The sequence below is a fragment of the Aquarana catesbeiana genome, linkage group LG03, assembly GCF_042186555.1.
Source record: "Aquarana catesbeiana isolate 2022-GZ linkage group LG03, ASM4218655v1, whole genome shotgun sequence".
NCBI classification, from domain to species: Eukaryota; Metazoa; Chordata; class Amphibia; order Anura; family Ranidae; genus Aquarana; species Aquarana catesbeiana.
The window spans coordinates 108433902-108455110 of NC_133326.1; the positions used below are offsets into that span (position 1 = coordinate 108433902).

General features: G+C 42.5%; 1 protein-coding gene across 2 annotated transcripts in view; it reads right to left on the reverse strand.

The window, feature by feature from the left end:
• LOC141131547 (long-chain fatty acid transport protein 2-like) overlaps nucleotides 1–21209 on the reverse strand; it is a 352210-nt gene that overhangs the window by 69295 nt on the left and 261706 nt on the right. For both annotated transcript variants that reach the window (XM_073618930.1, XM_073618931.1), the window contains 2 exons: nucleotides 17003–17481; nucleotides 5050–5259 (listed from right to left, as the gene is read on the reverse strand). In XM_073618930.1, the coding sequence (XP_073475031.1) occupies nucleotides 5050–5259; nucleotides 17003–17480 (688 nt within the window). In that variant the 5' untranslated portion in view covers nucleotide 17481. The remainder of the gene's footprint in view (nucleotides 1–5049; nucleotides 5260–17002; nucleotides 17482–21209) is intronic.

Here is a 21209-nt window from a genome sequence, read left to right on the forward strand (position 1 = left end):
TTTCATATTGCATTACACCCACCATGCCTTGCAACCCACTCTACACAGAAGGATGTCAGCTGTCTCTAACTCTAGGGGTCACCATCAGGCCTTGGTTATGAGACACCTATTTATTGGCCATCAATTGAGACTGAACCAGCTGTTATTAGTTTGCACTGACAAGGGGCAGGATTGCTTTCTAATTACTAATATATTTCAGCTGGTGTCTTGGCTTTCCATGTCTTTTTGCACCTTCCCTTCTTAATACGTTGAATACTTTTTCCCTGTGTGATTCCATTTTATTATTTATCGTTCTCCATGGTCCCTCTGTATGTAGGAGGGACTCGCAAGATGCACTAGGGACATGTAGTGCACTTGACTGCAAATACTGTGCATGGCTCATTCCAAACAAATGGAAGTAAAGGGAAAAAGGAGAGTCATTGCAACTCACAGAGGACGTTACAAGAAATGATGTGTATGAATTATTTTTGGAAAATAAGGATATTGTTTTGTGTCACTTTAAGGGGGATATGATCAACATACAGCACTGTGCAAAAGTTTTAGGCAGGTGTGAAAAAATGCTGTCATTTAAGAATGCTTTCAGAAATAAAAGTTTACTTTTATCAATTAACAAAATAGAAAATAAATGAACAGAAGAGAAAACCAAAGCAAATCAATATTTGGTGTGACCACCGTTTGCCTTTAAAACAGCATTGATTCTTCTAGGTACACTTGCACACAGGTCGGTTGTTACAAACATCTTGGAGAACTAACCACGGATCTTCTGTGGATGTTGGCTGCCTCATATCCTTCTGTCTCTTCGTGTAATCCCAGACAGACTCGATGATGTTGAGATCAGGGCTCTGTGGGGGCCAAACCATCACTTCCAGGACTCCTTGTTCTTCTTTACACTGGAGATAGTTCCTAATGACATTGGCTGCATGTTTGGGGTCATTGTGCTGCTGCAGAATAAATTTGGGGTCAATCACAGGCCTCCCCGATGGTATGGCATGATGGATAAATATCTGCCTGAATTTTTCAGCATTGAGGACACCATTGATCCTCTCCAAATCTCCAAATCTGTTTGCAAAAATGCAGCCCCAAACTGTTGCAAGGAACCTTCATCATGCTTCACTGTTGCCTGCAGACACTTATTATTGTACTACACTTCAGCCTTTCCTGAACAAACTGCCTCTTGCTACAGCCAAATCTTTCAAATTTTAACTCATTAGTCCGGAGCATCTGCTGACAGTTTTCTACATCCCAGTTCCTATGTTTTCGAGCATAGTTGAGTTGTTTAGCCTTGTTGCCACATCCTATGCACAAAAATATAGGAACTGGGGTACAGAAAAATGGTAGCAGGTGCTCTGGATTGATGAGTCAAAATGAGAAATATTTGCCTGCAGCAGAAGACAGTTTATTCACTGAAGGGCTGGAGAGAGCGGTACAATAATAAGTGTCTGCAGGGAACAGTGAAGCATGGTGGAGGTTCCTTGCAAGTTTGGGGCTGCATTTCTGCAAATGGAGTTGGAGATTTGGTTAAGATCATTGGAAACCTCAATGCTGAGATATAAAGGCAGGTACATATCTATCTTGCCATACCATCAGCTAAGCATGTGATTGGCCCACAATGTATTCTGCAGCAGGACAACTACCCCAAACATACAGCCAATGACATTTTCAGTGTAAAGAAAAACAAGGAGTCCTGATTGTTTGTCCCCCACAGAGCCCTTATCTCAACATTGAGTCTGTCTGGGATTACATGAAGAAACAGAAAGATTTGAGGCAGCCTGCATCCAAAGAAGATCTGCGATTCGTTCTCCAAAATGTTTTGAACAACCTACCTGCTGAGTACCTTCAAAAATTAAAGAGCAAAGAGTGGTCACACCAAATATGGATTGGATTTGGATTTCTGCTCTGTTAATTTACTTTTCATTTTGTTAATTGATTAAAAATAAACTCTGAACACTTTTATTTCTGAAAGTATTCCTAATTTACAGCAGTTTTTTACACCTGCTTAAAATCTTTGCACAGTACTTTATATACATACTGTACATTGTTAAAATAGTAAATTTAGTGTGAATGCAATTATAGGATAGGGGGAACTATAGGTGTCTAGAGGAAAAAGAGGTTTACCTTGGCACATGGGAAGGCTTTTTCTCAGCAAAAAAGCTTTGAAAATATGGAATAGACTGCCTCAGGAACTAGTTCTAGCCAGCTCAATTGATTTAACCACTTCAATGCAGGGCACTTTCACTCCCTTCCTGCCCAGGCCAATTTCCAGCTTTCAGTGCTTTCATATTTTGAATGACAATTGCTCAGTCATGCAACACTGTACCCATATGAAATATTTATCATCTTTTTGAGACAGATAGAGCTTTCTTTTGGTGGTATTTAATCACCACTGGGGTTTTTAATGGTTTGCTAAATGAAAAAAAGACTGCAAATTTTGAAAAAAAAAAAAAAAAGTTTTTCTTTGTTTCTGTTATAAAATTTAGCAAATAAGTAATTTTTATTATTTGCCGATGAGGCTGCACGGATGAGGCAGCACTGATGAGGCGGCACTGATGAGCTGCACTGATGATCAGTGCCCTGATTATCAGTGTAAACAATGTACTTACTGATCCCTGTCAGACTAGCCGGTTATTGGCTCTCCTTTCCTCACACAGAGACAACGTGTGAGGAAAGGAATGCCCATAACCAGCAAGTCTGTTTACATGTGACCAGCTGTGATTGTCTTTGGCTGTACTTCTCCTTTAAAAGATATTTGTTGCAACGTACTACACAATGTGAGTCTTCTTTTTTGACTTGTGGGTGACTCATCCTTCATGGAGTCCTGAGGAAACAGACAGATGGGGATACATTTTTGGATCATTTGAGAACTTGTGCCTATTTTGAAAGAGACAGGCATTACTGTCTGGTGAGTGCAGATCTGTTTAAAGTAGTAGTAAACTCTGTTTTGTCACTTTTACCTACAGGTAAGCTTAGAACAAAGCTTACCTGTAGGTAAAATTAATTAATATGCACCATTTAGGAGATACTCATATGTTTTGCAGCCAGTGATGTCACTGGCACATGCGCACAGTGCTCTGAATGGGTGGCATACTCGAACGTGCAGTCCATTGAGAGTGCTGTCTGCGACCGTGACTCTTGTGCACATGGAAGGAAGGAAGCTCTGGCAGCAGTGACAGCGCACCACTGGAGGGCTTTGTTTTAGGGTAAGTCATTAATATTGTGCTAGTATGAGATACATACTAGCACATTATGACATTAACTTGCAGGGGACCACATTTATTTATTTTATTTTTTTAGAGAGTTTACCACCGCTTTAACTGGTGAAGGTGATCATCTGTGGATTGTATTTCATGCACAGAAGAACTGAACACAGGGTGGAAGAATTTGTTGGGAATTGAGAGATGCACAGAAGGACGGAAATGGATGCTTTGTATTTTTTCTGAATTAACACTTTTGCAGATTTGATCACAGGTTGCTGGAGCTTTGGACATACTGTATTTGTATACATGTCCAGGTACAGATTTATGTTTATTTAGAAGCTCTTCATTTATGTTAAACAAAAGAAAACCTAGTGCACAAGGCACAGTGTAACCCCTCAGGATTTTTGAATGACAGGCCAAGTATGGAGTAAAAAATGTTTATTAGATAATCACAATTGATAAATGGACAGACCAAATTTTCTGCACACACTGCCAATGGAAGGAAGCTCTGGCAGTTTTGACAGCGCACCACTGGAGGGCTTTAGAAGGAAGAAAGCTCTGGCAGCAGTGACAGCACACCACTGGAGGGCTTTGTTTTAGCGTAAGTCTTTCATATTGTGCTAGTATGAGATACATACTAGCACATTATGACATTAACTTGCAGGGGACCACATTTATTTATTTTATTTTTTTTAGAGTTTACCACCGCTTTAACTGGTGAAGGTGATTATCTGTGGATTGTATTTCATGCACAGAAGAACTGAACACAGGGTGGAAGAATTTGTTGTTATTGGGAATTGAGAGATGCACAGGAGGACAGAATTGGTGGTTTGTATTTGTTCTGAATTAACACTTTGCAGATTTGATCACAGGTTGCTGGAGCTTTGGACATACTGTATTTGTATACATGTCCAGGTACAGATTTATGTTTATTTAGAAGCTCTTCATTTATGTTAAACAAAAGAAAACCTAGTGCACAAGGCACAGTGTAACCCCTCAGGATTTTTGAATGACAGGCCAAGTATGGAGTAAAAAATGTTTATTTGATAATCACAATTGATAAATGCACTGACCAAATTTTCTGCACACACTGCCAATCCTTGTTTTTTTCATTTATGTTAACGTCATTATTCTTTTGTTGTGTGATTTATTTGAGCATTTATGAGGGGTTAACACATTAAGTGCTGTACTATATGAGGTTCAGTTGGCTTTATGAGCTTCACAGGTTATGAGAATTCTACAGCTCTGCCACACAGCAAAGCTCTGTCCGGCAAGGCAGAAGACCTGATCTCTCTCTGCTGGAGTTCAGTAACACTACCATAGCAGGAAGAACAGAGGGGAATTCTCTTAATGGGGATATACCTGGTCAAAGTAACAACTGTTGAGGGTGGAAAATTTCCTTACCTTTGGTAGTCCCTAAGGGTAGCCACCACACTATATGTGAGGTAGACGCCCAGGTGCTCACCCGCAAAAAATTCATACAAACCCAAAACAGATAGAGAGGCACTCACAAGGCTTGCATCGGAGATAAACCAAAGCAACTGCTTTTTTTGTCAATTTTTCCATGGAGCTCAGTCCATCTTTCCCAAGACACCCTTACCTTTATTAAATTTCTTCTCATTTTTGGTTATGTTTTGAACCGGAAATACAAGGATCTCCCATTGGGGACAAACAGCAATAAAGACCGACAGCTTTACTAACCCTTTCCTGCTTTATCCAGACCTAGAAAAAATTTATTTTTAGGCTATTTGTTTTGCCCTTTTGTCTCTTAACATATAACTACTTTAATATGTTTAAGTAAAGAAACTCAGCATTATCACTAAAACAAATCAATATAAGAGAGACATAAATAAACCTGTAGTTCCAGACGTGTAAATATATAGAGCAGGGGATTGTGGAGAAATATCTGATCTGAAGGATTCTGGGACTGCATCTTCAGAAGTAGCTTCTATTTTGTCAAGTAGACTGTGTGTTCCATCATTAAAAGAATCTCTGTTCAGATAGTACACCAGCACTCCTTCTTCTAGAAGAGTAGGCAACACTTCATCTATGGCATCCTTCAGAACTGTGCAAAAAGCAAAGATGGCATTGGCATACAGCAAGAATACAAATTCATGAATGGAAATACTCTTAATTGGTTCTTAGAATACCTCAGAAACAAATACAAACTTTACATAAATTCATACATTGTTAAAATACCTGTTTGAAATGTAAATAATTCACCATGTGAATGCATACAAAGGTTTACTTTACTCCATTTTAATCGGGCAAATGAGCATGTTTGTTCTTGAAGTTTAAGGTGAGCAAATCATGTTATTAAATTCTGGCCATTTTTAGGGCTGATAGGAAAACTATTGTCCTCAAAAATGTATGGGAAGTGGGGCACTGCCATGAGGGACATATACCAATAGGAAAAAAAATTTTAAAAATACCATACAACGGGTAGAGGGTCTCTTTTTATGGAGCTTTGAGGAAAACACTGAAAATAACACGAATCTTTCAAATAAAATGCTTGGTGGATAAAGGGTGTGTGGTGTACAAATTTTACAGACAGTCAACAACAGTGTACACTGACATTGCACGTGTGGCTGTTGAATTTAATTTTTCTTTTACAATTGGCTTGGGTTAAATAAAGCTGCAGAACCCCAATTTGATTCATTTCTATAAAAAAAAGGCTTCGTTTCAGGTGGTTTTAGAAGTGACACATGTTTTTTTTACCATCAAGTAGCCCGCATTGACTAGCAGAAAGAATTAGCCAGAAGTTCGCTGTAGCTGTTCTTGTTCTCATTGATGCAAAATTCGCAGAGCATTAGGAGACCGCAGAGGTCATGATAGTGCAAAATTGTCCAGCAGCAGGTGTGGTAAATATGAGTGAGATAATGTGAGGTGATTTAGGAGCACACTGTTCTAGCACTTTTTTTTTCTTTCAAACAATGCAGCAGTGTGCTGCTAACAAAAGCAACTACAACAGATGGTGAGTAACAAGTGAGTAATGCATGTTGAGCACCCCCAAATTAAAAACATAAAAAAATAACCCCCCCAAAAAAAACTCCAACCCACACCCTTAAAGTCCATTTAAAAAAAAATGTTTAACCTAAATTAGGCCCCATCAACATAAAATGACAACCAGTATGCCCATAAAATAAGTGAGCACTCCAATTCTCCTTCCCCCATCCAAAAGAAGGCCCATTTTTTTAAAAGGCATGCCTAGCAACAAAAAAATTGCTATGGATAGGACAGCAGCTAAAAGTACCACTGACCCCAAAATGCAAAGACAAAAAAGTCCCTAATAGTAAGAAAATGAAAAAAAAAAAGAGCAAGTGGGTTGATAGCACAGAATTATATGCATCGGAATTAAAGTGCAGTTTCCCTCTCACCAGAATACCTCCCTACTCAGTTTGACAGCTTTCCCTATACATTCTATACAGCAACTTCCAATTGACTAACATTATGCTTGCTCAGTGCCCGTATTTATGCTGATGGGGCTGGCTTATCCAAAAGTAACCTTACTGGCCATTCTAAGCCTGCTGGTCATTGTTAAAAAGTTATGCAGTGCAGTGCAGGGTGAATCTGCACAAAGTTTGCTGGAACTGCAAACTTCAAACTTGCAGCATTCACCTTGGTAGCAGAAACCTAATTCCTACTCATAGAAGACAGAGAGGCTTTATCAGGCAACCTTAGAGATTAGAAACAGTAGAGATTGGCTAGAAAAATCCTTCCAGCTAGATAATTCTTTCTGTGACAGGGTCAAGCAGAGTTTTTATACCACTGTTCCCCGTTGTGACCCTAAGTGGCCAGAACTTACTACTTACATTGGGATTGGTGCTATACTGTACAAGGAATAAAATAACTCTGCTAAGCACTGTTATCATGTATACTGACAGTGTAAAAAAACTCACAGAGCAACTTCAACAAAGAAAAAATAGGATTTTTATAACAACTTACCTGTAAAATCCTTTTCTTGGAGTACATCACGGGACACAGAGCACCATAGTAATTACTATGTGCTTTTAGACCACCTTCAGGTGATAGACACTGGCACATCCTAAACAGGAAGTTGCCTCCCTATATAACCCCTCCCATACCGGGAACACCTCAGTTTTTGTAGCAAATCAATATACATATACCCCAGAAGAAGAGGGACGGGACCCCTGTGTCCCATGATGGACTCCAAGAAAAGGATTTTACAGGTAAGCTGTTATAAAAATCCTATTTTCTTTATCGTACATCACGGGACACAGAGCACTATAGTAATTACTATGTGGGACGTCCCATAGCAATGCTATTTGAGGGGAGGGAGACACAACCCGTAGGGCGCCAACAGACTTGAGGACCTACAGTGGGGACGGAAAGTATTCAGAGTATTCAGGTGTGTGGCTTTCCTAATCAAATCCAGTCAGTATAATCAAACACAGCTGGACTCAAATGAAGGAGTAGAACCATCTCAAGGATGATCAGAAGAAATGGACAGCACCTGAGTTAAATATATGAGTGTCACAGCAAAGGGTCTGAATACTGAGGACCATGTGATATTTCAGTTTTTCTTTTTTAATAAATCTGCAAAAATGTCAACAATTCTGTGTTTTCTGTCAATATGGGGTGCTGTGTGTACATTAATGAGGAAAAAGAATTAACTTAAATAATTTTAGCGAATGGCTGCAATATAACAAAGAGTGAAAAATTTAAGAGGGTCTGAATACTTTCCGTCCCCACTGTATACTGCTGCCTGCAGCACACTGCACCCAAAAGGCAATATCCTCATGCCCTTTTTTACATCCACTTAATAAAATCTGGTGAATGTATGGATTGCAGACCAAGTTGCGGCCTTGCAGATCTGAGCCATGGAGGCTTGTGATGCACTGCCCCAGAAGCACTAACCTCTCTAGTAGAGTGCACTTTGACATGGAAAGGTGAAATCTTACCTTTTAACCATTAGGCCTGAATTATAACTTGCCAAATACACTTAGCAATAGTGGATTTTGACGCTGCCTGTCCTTCCTAGGACCCTCTGGCAGCATAATAAAACATCAGTCTTTCAGACCTGAGCAGTTGTCTTTAAATAGACCTTGACTGCTCTCACTATAGCAAGACAATGTAGAGAGTTCTCTACCCTAGACCCTGGTTTTGAAAAAAAAAACGACGGTAGGACAATATCTTGGCATAGGTGAAAACCTAAAACCACCTTAATAATTAAATATGGCTTTTTTACAGGAAAGAGCGGCCAACTCCGATAACTTTTGCAGAGGGTATAGCAACCGGAAACACTATTTCCCTTGTCAGAAGGACCAAGGGAGTATGCTGTAATGGCTCAAAGGGCTGTTTTTGCAATACCGACAAAAAACTAAGTTCAAGTCCCAAGGGTGGTCTAACTGGCGGAATAAGCAGCATTACTCCTTGTATAAAAACCCTGGACCAAAGAATGCGAAGCAAGTGGTCTTTGAAATAAGACCGATAAAGCCGAGACTTGGCCCTTAATAGTACTCAAAGCCAGCTTCATTTGTACTTGTAGAAAAAAACAAGAATTCTACCTATGTTATAGTTCCGAGGGTGGCAACCCTTGGATTCACACCAGGAAACATAAGCCCTCCAGAGTCTATAATATATAACTCTGGAAGCCGGCTTCATTAATGAAGGTGGAAATCATTGACCTGGAGAGACTACGTCTCTTCATAAAGTGGGCTTCAATAGCCAAACCGTCAAACTTAGAGTTTGTAAGGTAGGATGAAATATCGGCCCCTGTGAGAGTAGGTCTGGCCATAGTGGAAGGGACCATGGATCCTCCACCGCCATCTTTACGATTTCTGCATACCAGGACCTTCTGGGCCATGCTGGGGCTACAATAATTACCGGCTTTCTTTCAAGCTTGATCCTGCAAAGAAGCCGTGGCAGCAACTGAATAGGGAATAAAGCCTAACTCAGTGAAAACTGACCCCGCATCTGTCTCGCATGCGAGTGGATCCCTTGTCCTTGACATAAAGTTTACCAACTACATGTTGAACTTGGACGCCAAAAGATCTATGTCCGAGATCCCCCATCTTTGGCATATAGCCAGAAGGAATTTCAGGGTGAAGGGACCACTCCCCCGGGAACAGCTGCTGGCGACTCACGTAGTCCGCCTGCCAATTCTCTATTTCTGGAATGAAGACTGCCGATAGGCAAGGAACATCCTTTTCCATCCAAGCTAGAATATGGTCCACCACTCTCTGAGCTGCGTCACCCTTAGTGCCCCCTTGGTGAATGATATAGGCCACAGCTGTTGCATTGTTGTATTGGATCCTGACAGGACAATCCCGTAACCTGAATGTTCAGGGCTTCAGAGCCAGACACGCTGCCTGAATCTCTAGGATGTTGATGGGCAAGGCTTTTTTGGTTCTGGACCACTGTCCCTGGACAGTTGTCTTTTCCAGTACAGCTCCCCAACCTGAAAGGTTGGCATCTGTCGTTACCACTTTCCAGGTAACTGGTATGAAGGTTTTTCCTTCTACAGATTCCCGGATACCAAGCACCAACTGAGGCTCTGGAACACCTTTGGGGACAGCCGCATTGGCAAGTCTAAAGCTTGAATCGTTTTGTTCCAAGCAGACAGGATACTGTTTTGTAACAGTCTCGAATGGAACTGGGCATAGGGAACCGCTTAGAATGAAGCCACCATCTTTCCTAACAACCTCATGCAAAGGTGAATGGAGGGATCTCCTTTCGACCTGACCATTCGCACCAGCTCTCATATGGAGTTGATCTTTGCCTAAGGCAAGAACACCTTTTTCTGGGCTGTGTCTATGATCAGACCCAAGTACTCCAGCCTTTTTAGCAGTTTTAAGGAAGACTTCTCTAGTTTGAGAATTCAACCCAGATCAGGTATTTGGTTGTAATGCGCACGCTTTGCTCCAAACGAGCCACCGACTGGTCTATTAGCAATAGATCGTCTAGGTACACCAAGACTGTTATGCTCTGTGCCCTTAACCTGGCTAGAGATGGGGCCAGAACTTTTGTAAACACCCGGGGTGCTGTAGCTAGCCCGAAGGGCAAGGCTACAAACTGAAAATGCTGCTGTTCTACCTTGAACCGCAGAAACCCTTGGTGAGTGGGAAATATAGGGACATGCAAATATGCATCTCTGATGTCGATAGACAGCAGAAGTTTTCCTCCTTGTAGGATAGAAACCACTGACCTGATCGACTCCATGTGAAAGGAGCGGATCTTCAGGAACTGATTTAGATTTTTTAGATATAGAATTGGTCTGGTATCTCCATTCGGTTTTGATACTGTAAAGAGGTTTGAATAAAACCCCAAACCTTGCTCTTCTGTGGGGATTTGTATGATCATCCCCTGAGCCATTAATCGGTCTAGTGCCCGAAACAGAGATTGCCTTTTTCCTGGATCTTTTGGAACGTTTGACCTAATAAAAAACGAGACGGTGGAAAGTCCTGAAATTCCAGTTTGTACCCTAGAGTTACTGTGGAGATGACCAATCTGTCCTGAATTTCCTCTTGCCAGACTTCTGAGAACTGCAGAAGTCTTCCCCCCACCCTGGCGAGGGGGGGCGCCCCTTCATGATGAGGCTTTAGAATTCTGTTTGCAGTTTTCCTGCCCCAGGCCTTCTTATGTGCCTGGGCCTGACCCTGACGTTTTCCTCTATAGTCTGATGGCGGAGGCCGTCGCCACTGCCTAGAGGCGGATGCCCCTGGCGTAGGAGAAACAGTCCGCCTAAATGAAGGGCGTTTACTCTTTCTTTTGACTGGCAAAAGAGTACTTTTCCCACTGGAAATTGTTTGGATATATTTGTCCAAATCATCCCCAAATCATCCCCAAATAGCTGATCCCCATGAAAGGGAAAACCAGTCGGGAGTTTTTTGCATGGTGCTTTGGCTGACCAATTTTTTAACGCAAGGCGTGACGTCTGGTGAATAGAATCTTTAATGGCGTCTATGGCAAAACATAATGCTCTTGGTAGCTCGGTCAAATCCCAGGCTTGCTGTACAGGATGCTCTTTAAGGGCCTGTCTAAATTGGTCCTTTAGGGATTGACAGATGCCTATTGCAGCGACTGCAGGCTGAGTAATGGCAAATGCCAAAGAAAAAGAGGATTTTAGCAGGAATTCCAATCTTTTATCTGTTGGATCCTTAAGCATTTGTGCATTGTCTACTGGACAAGTTAGACTTTTATTCACACTGGAAATCGCAGCGTCAACTGCTGGTACTTTCCATTTTTTGGTGAATTTCTCCTCCATGGGATAGAGAACTGAGAATCTCTTTGGAGGGAGAAAATGCTTATCCGGGTGATTCAGCATAAATAAGCTTTCTGTAATGCATGGACAGGAAACACATGCAAAGGATGTGAAGGTTTTAAGGAACCCAAGGAAGAAACCGAACTTTCAGCTGACTCCATTAGGGGTAGCATGAAAGTGGAACGAACCATCTCCGTAAGACATTGTACCAGCAATTACCCAGATTGCGAGGGTTCATCTACCATTGTTTCCTCCGCAGAGGAGTACTCGGTTTGTTTTTCCTCCTGATTGCCTGAGGGTAACACCTCATCCTGTACCCACTGTTGTAAAGGGTCTAAGGTGGGGGAGGGGGATCTAACACGCTTCCTATCCATTTGGATGGAGGATGCGATTAAAGCCACTAATCTTCCCTCTAGGCCCTACAGGGTGGAGGAAAAGGAATCTTCAGTCACGTATACAGGGGCTGAAATGTGAGAAGCAGCTGCACAACCAATTTGTTCCAATGACTCACCATGGCTTGCCCCAACTGGTATTTCAGGCAAGGATGACATTGTGGAGGCACGAATGGAGTTTCCAGCGCCTAGAGGTGGAATCTTTGGTACCTTTTGTGAGGTTTTTGTGGTATCTTGTTTGGAAGACATAGTCCTAAGCACAAAAAGCCGAATGCACAAATCGCTGAACAATAGTCTGACAATATAATGCCGCTATACAAGTTCAGTCTAGTGTTGGGAAAAAACGTCCTTCCATATTAGGAATGCCCTTTTTGCACCCTTATATGCCCCACCGGAGGAAAATGATCCAAAACACAAGGCCAAGTCAACCTGTCATTGGCTACAGCAGAATAAAGTGAAGGTTCTGAAATGACCATCTTAGTCTCCTGACCTCAATATCATTGAGTCACTCTGGGGAGATCTCAAACGTGCAGTTCATGCAAGACAGCCCATCTGAGAAGATAAAGAGCCTCATTCACACATACTACAAAAGACTTCAAGCTGTCATTGATGTTAAAGGGGGCAATATACGGTATTAAGAACTGGGGTATGTAAACTTTTGATCAGGGTCATTTGGGTATTTTCTGTTGCCATTATGATTTAAAAAGAGTAAACACAGTTGATTGATAATACTTGGCTTCAGCCAGACACTAACCATGAGTGAAAGAAAAGTTTTTGTGTTATCATTCATATTCTCTGAAACATGGCCAAGAAATCATACATTCTGCCAAATTCTTATGAGCACAACTGTACCTATGTGAATGTGAGTGTTATTAAACTTTTATTGTAATAAACCAGTTTTTTATGGCAAGTACAAGGATGTGTGAGTTTTATGAAGCTGTGATGGGACTTTTGCTTAACCCGTGTAGCAGGAAAGCAGGAAGAGTAACCCTTGAGTGGCTGGTGTGACTTCAGTCCTTAAAGTGATTGTAAAATCTTGTTTTTTTCTCTAAAAATAACAAACATATTATACTTACCTGCCCTGTGCAGTGGTTTGCACAGAGCAGCCCAGATCCTCCTCTTCTTGGGTCCCTCTTCGGCTCTCCTGGCCCCTGTCTCCAGTCAAGTGCCCCCACAGCAAGCAGCTTGCTATGGGGGCACTGGAGGCGGGTCACAGCTCCCTGTGTCCATTCAGACACAGAGCCCCGGTTCGGCCCCGCCCTCTCTCTTTCTCCTGATTGACTGACTTTGATTGACAGCAGCGAGAGCCAATGGTGCCGCTGCTGTGTCTCAGCCTATCACTGATCTCGGTAAAGAGCCTCTGACGGAGGCTCTTTACCACATGATCAGCCGTGTCCAATGACGACTAATCACGATGTAAACAGGAAGAGCCATTTATCGGCTTTTCCTCACTCGCGTCTGATGGATATGAGTAGGGGAGAGCAGATCGGCGCTCTCCTGACAGGGGGGGTCTGTGCTGATTGTTTATCAGTGCAGCCCCCCCACGGATGCCCGCCCAAGACCACCGGGGATGCCGCCGGGACCACCAGGGATGCCCACAAAGGAACCCCAACAGGTATTCCACCCTAGACCTCCAGGGATATGCCAATCAGTGCCCAGGCAGCTGCCAATCAGTGCTCATTAATATTGCCTGCCAGTGCCATCCGTGATGCCACCCATCAGTGCCGCCTATCAGTGCCCATCAGTACCCAGCAGTGCCGCCTTATCAGTACCCATCAGTGAAGGAGAAAACTTATTTTTTTACAAAATTTTATAACAGAAACAAAGAAAAACTTTTTTCAAAATTTTCGCTCTTTTTTTATTTATTTGTGGGAACAAAATGATAAAAATTTTGTTTGGGTACAGTGTAGCATGACCACGCAATTGTCATTTAAAAAGTGACAGCGCTGAAAGCTGAAAATTGGCTTGGGCGGGAAGGGAGGTAAGTGCCTGGTATTGAAGTGGTTAACAACCGATCAGCTGAATGTAAAAAAAAAATGTGAAAAAAATGTGAAAAAAAAACAAAACAAAAAAAACAGCGTGGGATGCCTCCCCAGGTCCATACCAGGCCCTTGGGTCTAGTATGGATTTGAAGGGGACCCCCCCACGCCAATTTTTTTTTTAAAAAGGCGTGCCCCCCCCCAAAATCCATACCAGACCCTTATTCGAGCACGCAGGTCAGGAAAGGGAGGGGACGAGCGAGTGCCCCCCTCCTAAACCATACCAGAGCGCATGTCCTCAACATGGGAGGGTGGGAGCTTTGGGGCAGGGGGGCTCTGCGCCCCCCACCCCAAAGCACCTTGCCCCCATGATGATGGGGACAAGGGCCTCTTCCCAACAACCCTGGCCGGTGGTTGTCGGGGTCTGCGGGCGGGGGGCTCGTCAGAACCTGGAAGCCCCCTTTAATAATGGGGCCCCCAGATCCTGCCCCCCTCCCTATGTGAATGAGTATGGGGTACATTGTACCCCTACCCATTCACCAAAAAAGTAGTGTATTATGAAAAAATACAGTAGACAGTTTTTGACAAGGCTTTTATTAAAAATATCTTCTCATTTCCTCCGGTCTTCGTGCATCTTCTCCTGAATCTTCTCCCGCATCTTCCTCCTCCAGACTTCTCCTTCTCCCGCTTCTTCTTACACTTATCTTCTTTCTCCTGTCTTCTTTGTCTGGTGTGCTTCTTCCTCTGCCACCGCACCCACCGACAACCCTCCTCCGATGCTGCGTCCCGCTGATCTGTCCACGTCAATGCCAAGCATTTCTTAGATAACGACGGGGCGTGACCGTATGATGACATCATCCGGAGGCCATGCCCCCTTGTGACGTCAAAGAGCGGGGCCTCTGCATGACATCATCCGATGGCCATCTGGTCATCAGATGACATCATCTGGTATGGATTTTGGGGGGATCCCCCGCCATTTTCCTTTACATTTTGGCGTGGGGTGGGGGGGTCCCCTCCGAATCCATACTAGATTCGAAGGGCCTGGTATGGACCAGGGGGGGACCCCACGCCATTCTTTCACATTTTTTTTTTGCTGGCAATTCTTTTTTTTACATTCAGCTGTCCATTGACAGCTGATGACTCATCAGTTGTTAAGGACGTGGTCACCGGCTTCCCAGCCCCCTCCTTACCAACCAGTTTTATACAGTGAATGTACAGCTAAAAAAAAAAAAAAACACAAATCACAAAATGCAAATCGCATCAAAAACGCGGTACTTGCATTTTGGATGTGGGTCTATAGAACTTTATTCCATGCAAAACACTGCATTTTGCGGGGAAAAAGTCCCATACCCTTGACTTAAATGCAGAGGCACAAAAATGCATTGATGTGAACATGTTCCATAAGAACCCATGTTAAATTTCTGCAAAATGCATCAAAAAACGCATTAGCGTGAATGGAGCCTAAGGCTGTTCTATGATTGTCAACACTCCTGTATGTGTATGTACCCTCTGTTTTTAAAACAAACTAATTATCTTGTACCAATAAAATATTGTATTCTTTATTTCTGTGTGTTAAATATACGCTCTTAGGCACCGTTATAATCCCCGCTCTCTATCCCCTCTTGTTTTGCTAATAATAATATAGGGATGAGGTGCCGTAAATATTGAGGACTTTCCAGCCATACCCCATTTTTTCAAAGTTTCCAACTGTATTGCCAGTAATTAAATGTAAGATCACACAGTCACAGGTTTATAGTCATCTCATTCTACACCTCCTCCCCGGGTCAGTTGATAGCCTCCCATGGCTTTCAATGTAATTTCTACACTGATGACACCCAAACCTATCTCTCTACCCCTCAGCTCACAACATCATTCTCCTCACGCATCACTAATTTACTAACCAACATATCAGTCTGGAAACCACCTCCTTAAACTCAATCTATCCAAAACTGAGCTCATAATATTTCCTCCCCCATGTGCCCCTTCCCCTGACTTCTCTGTCAAGATCAATGGCATAGCCATCAACCCATCCCCACATGCCAGGGTGCTAGGTTTAATCCTGGATTCTGAGCTCTCCTTTCAACCCCACATCCAATCACTTTCCAAAGCTGTCTCAACCTCTGCAACATCTCCAAAATATACCCCTTCCTAATCAATGACACCAAAAAGCTCCTAATCCACTCCCTGGTTATCTCTCGCCTCGACTACTGCAACTCTATCTGCATTGGATTACCTTTACATAGGCTATGCTCCCTTCAGTCCATCATGAATGCTGCTGCCAGGCTCATCCACCTTACCAATTGTTTAGTGTCTGCCACCCCTCTTTGCCAATCCCTCCATTGGCTGTAACTCATGCAAAAATAAAATATTAACAATAACTTATAAAGCCATCCACAACTTGGACCCAGCTACATCACTAACCTAGTCTCAAAATACCAAACAAATCATTCTCTTCATTCCCCCCAAGACCTCCTGCTCTCTGGGCCTCTCCTATCCAATGGAATTCCCTAAACCAATCTATCCGACTATCTCCTACTCTGTCCACTTTTAGGTGATCCCTGAAAACGTTTCTCTTCAGAGAAGCCTATCCCTAACAACTGTACTTTTATTTTCTTCCCCACAGTTATTACCTTTTGTATCACTTGACCCTCCCCTTTTAGACTGTAAGCTCTAATGAGCAGGGCCCTCTGATGCCCCCTGTATTAAATTGTATTGCAACACGTATGGTTTGCCCTCACGTTATAAAGTGCTGCAGAAACTGTTGGCGCTCTATAAATCCTATATAATAATAATAATCACATGGCTACAGACTTTGAACATCAGTCACATACTGGCCTGAGGCTGGAGTATATGGGCAGTCATCTCAGCTATAACAATATACAAAAATCCAACTACTTCACAATGCAGTCATTTTCTAAAATTTACAACTTAAGAAGTGTATATTTTGGCTGTACTTCCCCATAATTCTGTTTAACGTATTTTCATATAAGTGCAATCAATGATCATCTTGAGGCGCGTGAAATATGATTTGATCATTAGTGGTGGATATATCAGCTGACAAAAATTGTATAAAGACAATTTATTTAGCCTTCAAAAATGCAAAGGATAGTACACAGGACCTCTGTGCAAATTATATAAACTACTTGAAGCAGTATGTATAGTGTAAGTTTGTACCATATTTTAGTTAAATGCAGAATAAAGATAATTACTCACCTGGAGAAGCAATAAGAACTTTTGCCCCACTGATCTTGAAGCAATGCAGAAAGGACTTGGCCCGTAAATTGTAGTTCAGACATGCCATGGAGCAACCCAATTTGGCTAGTGCCAACCAAGTCCAGACATATGAAGGCCCATTAAAATCAAAAACAGCAACGCAGTCCCCACTTTTCAGATTTGCATGCTCTCTTAAAGCCCATGCGGCCTGATTGCTTTTAAGATCTATGTCTCTGTAGGTATGAGCTTGGTCTTGGTATAAAATGAATGCCTGGTTGGGTCTTACAGATACTTGCTGCAAAAATACATCCAGCATTCCAGGAGAAGGACAATGTTTAACCGATTTTTCTATCTTATGAACACAATAGATTAATTTTATGCAGAACTTGAAATCCTGCCACAAGTTTTTTGGAAATAGTCTCTTTATGGCAATCCATAGTGGGATTATGCAGAACAACATTACTTGTATTATGGGCATCCTGTGGAGAGAGAAAGACCATAAATACTACATATGAAACAATAGAAATCAATCAAGTAGGTGCTTTCTTGCAAACTGATAATTTTCTTACACTTATGCTTTGATTCCTAAAACAGTCACAGATCATGATTATCTGACTACATCTCTAGTTTATTCCAGTGCACTTTATACAGTTTTTAAGGCGCAAAAAAATAATAAAAATGTGTACTTTGGCATGGATGTTACATGTTCCAAAATAAATTGGGCAATGTTACTAAGATGCCCTTAGAAAATAATTACACAGCAAATGATTATGCAAAGCAACCAATCACATATTGCAAATCAGATGTTTCTCTGTCAAAAAATATTTAATTTGCTTTAACCACTTGCCGACTGGCTCACGCCGATATACGTCGTTAAAGTGGCACATTCCCGCAAAGCAACGTATGTTTACTGTAAAGGACTAGCGTCAAATGTAGGGCTTTAAGGACACTGCCACTTGCTGGTTCTTCTTTTCAAGGGCTTTGTTTGCCCATTTTTTTTTAAATCAAGTTCAGCAAACAGTTTCCCCTGCAGGGGTTTTCAGCATTCCATTGTCCATCAACAAAATGGCATTCAGCCTAGTTGGCTCTCACTTGCAGCACTGCTGCTCTAGCCTTACACTCTAGGCCCTTGTCTGTCTCATACCTCCGACCACCTTGGTGCATATAGCTAGCAGCCTCTTGCTGCACTGGCTCCCCGTGTGAAGCTCTCCTGATTCCTGGTACTCAGACTTCCTATCTGCTACTAAAAGCCCAGTACAAACCTGACCAATCAGTATGCTGGCTGTTTTCAAAATCAGGACCCAGGACTGGGGATTTCATACCACCCCGATCTCTCAGAAATCCCTGGGCTCCAGGTTCCAAAGTGGACTTTTCTAAGAAAGGAGGAAACTGAAAAGCAAGTTTCCTCTTCGTGTTACAAGCTCCTTGGAGCCCCTCAACCCATCCGGTTGAAAATTCTGGGTCACAACCTCCTTCTAGACCCTGTCAGGGCAATGCTCTGCCACAGTACGTTGTCCCCTTTAAGAGCCGCCAGAGGCGTGCGCGCACCCACTGCATGCCAGGGGACCCAATGCGCATGGCTGAGGGGGCATGACTGATGCCAGCCACCCGCGAGTACGGGCTCGAGAGCCAGAACGGGGATTTGTGTGTGTAAACACATAAATCCCTGTTCTGTCAGGGGAGAGGAGACAGATAGTTTGTTCCTAGTAAGTAGGAACAGCGATATGTCTCCTCCCCAGTCAGTCCCATCCCACCACAGTAAGAAATACTAACTAGGGAACACATTTAACCCCTTGATCGCTCCCTAGTGTTAACCCCTTCCCTACCAGTGACATCTACACAGTAATCAGTGCATTCTTATAGCACTGATTGCTGTATAAATGTCAATGGTTCCAAAAATGTGTCAAAAGTGGGTGCACTGTGGGAACTGTAGTCTTGAAGAGAGACTCTACTGTGTAATCAAGAGATTTTGAAATTCATTCCCCAGAGAGGAGATTGCCAGGAGAAGGGGAAAGGGCTGCATTTTCTCAAGCTGTACAGGATACAGCCATGGGGAGGCCCTGGAGAGTGCACATCACTGTCCCATGTGCAAAACCACTGCTGCATTTTGGCTGCCTGAATAGGATCTGGAGTGCTGAGTCCAGGTGTGCTGACAGCTAGAATCACTTGAGTGCAAAGCAGAGTGGACTAATCTCTGTGTTTGACCAGATGGTGAGCTGCAATATCGCTGAGACTGGTTAGCTGTCACTGTGGGGATTTACAATCTGCTGCTAGAAGGACTGAGGCCTTTAAGAACCGACCATACCGCCATCTAGTAGCCGTATTGCAGGCCCCAACGCTAGCCAGCTGAAGAGATAGAATTAAGACTTCCCCATTAGAGGTGCTACATGGAGACCTTTACCTATGGCTTATGCTAAGAGGGACCGCTGAGGGGACATTGCATTATATCCTAACCACTTTCCTGGAGTGCACTCAAAACTAGTAATAGTGCTATTATTAACATAGCTGTTAATGCATATTTGCACAGTTTATTGCCGACTTTGCTGATTTATGTGTTGATTCCAGTCTAGCAGTACAGAACTCTATTCCAAGTTACTTTGGGATAGTGATTATACGGTAGATAGAAAGGAAGAGTTTGTGGGACTTTAAATGAGGGAACGCCATGTCAGGAGAAAATAACATAGAAATGAAGTTACAGTACATGATTTATTTATTACAATCTAGAATACATTATCAGATATTTTGTATCAAATAGATAGGTAGTCACAATACTTACACTAAATATGCTGCTTATAGCATGCAATACAGATAGAAAATAGACATGGCAAATATACATGGTATAATAAATTGATTGAAAAATATATGTAATAGAGACAAGTAACTTTTGGCATCTAGTGGCACTCAACGTGTTTCCTGGCAAACAGCGGTGTCATCAACGTTGATTTAACGTAATTTTTCTATCCTTAGCCATGCAAGAGATGTGTAGAGACCCACTGCTGAAGGCTCCTCCACACGCAGCTGGGAATCTCCTCCTCACTTCTCTTGTTCAGATTGGCCAATCAGACATGATGTTGATGGGGCCCCCCCGGGAATGGGAGTATATAGTAAAAACAGAAAATGAAAGCTGCGCTCAAAGTAAAACATAAAAAAGTGCAATGTGATGAAAACTAAGCAGCCTGCATCGAGATCTAGTCTCCAAATCCCACCATGGACAATAATACAAAAAAGATGCGGCGCTAAAACATAATTAAAGCTATAAAATGAATTAATAATCAATAATATTGGTAAACATAAACAATATCATACACTAATGTCCCAAAAAATAATTAAAGAACAAATATTGAAATAGATAAGTGAATGGAGTCCAAAACCAAAAGGAAGTCCGTGATAAATTAGGAAAAAAAAAAAAATGCCAGAAAAGGCCACAACCAAGATGAGGATGCAATGGGGGGAATCTTCTATGGTTCCTCACACCCGAGGTGGAATATCAGATATGCTTACCAGATCCCGTTGACCGCTATTACAGCGGTCAAAAACGGCACAGGGAAATTTTGGGGCTCCCCACAACCTCAGCTTAATGGTACCGATAAGCGACAGATGATATCTCAGGATTCAAAGGGAAAAGGAACAATCCATCGTGTAATACAGTCTACACAATCGTTTTATTAAAAAGGAATTGCACTTACAAAGCATCCATGAAGTGATCAGCATATCGCGTACAAATAAAAATCAGCGTCTCCGTCTACTGCCTCCGCCTTCCTAGTTCGTATACAGCCCTACACAAGAACGGACGTGGTGACGTCGTAGGCTCCTACGAGCCTACGACGTCACCACGTCCGTTCTTGTGTAGGGCTGTATACGAACTAGGAAGGCGGAGGCAGTAGACGGAGACGCTGATTTTTATTTGTACGCGATATGCTGATCACTTCATTGATGCTTTGTAAGTGCAATTCCTTTTTAATAAAACGATTGTGTAGACTGTATTACACGATGGATTGTTCCTTTTCTCTTTGAATCCTGAGATATCATCTGTCGCTTATCGGTACCATTAAGCTGAGGTTGTGGGGAGCCCTAAAATTTCCCTGTGCCGTTTTTGACCGCTGTAATAGCGGTCAACGGGATCTGGTAAGCATATCTGATATTCCACCTCGGGTGTGAGGAACCATAAAGATTCCCCCCATTGCATCCTCATCTTGGTTGTGGCCTT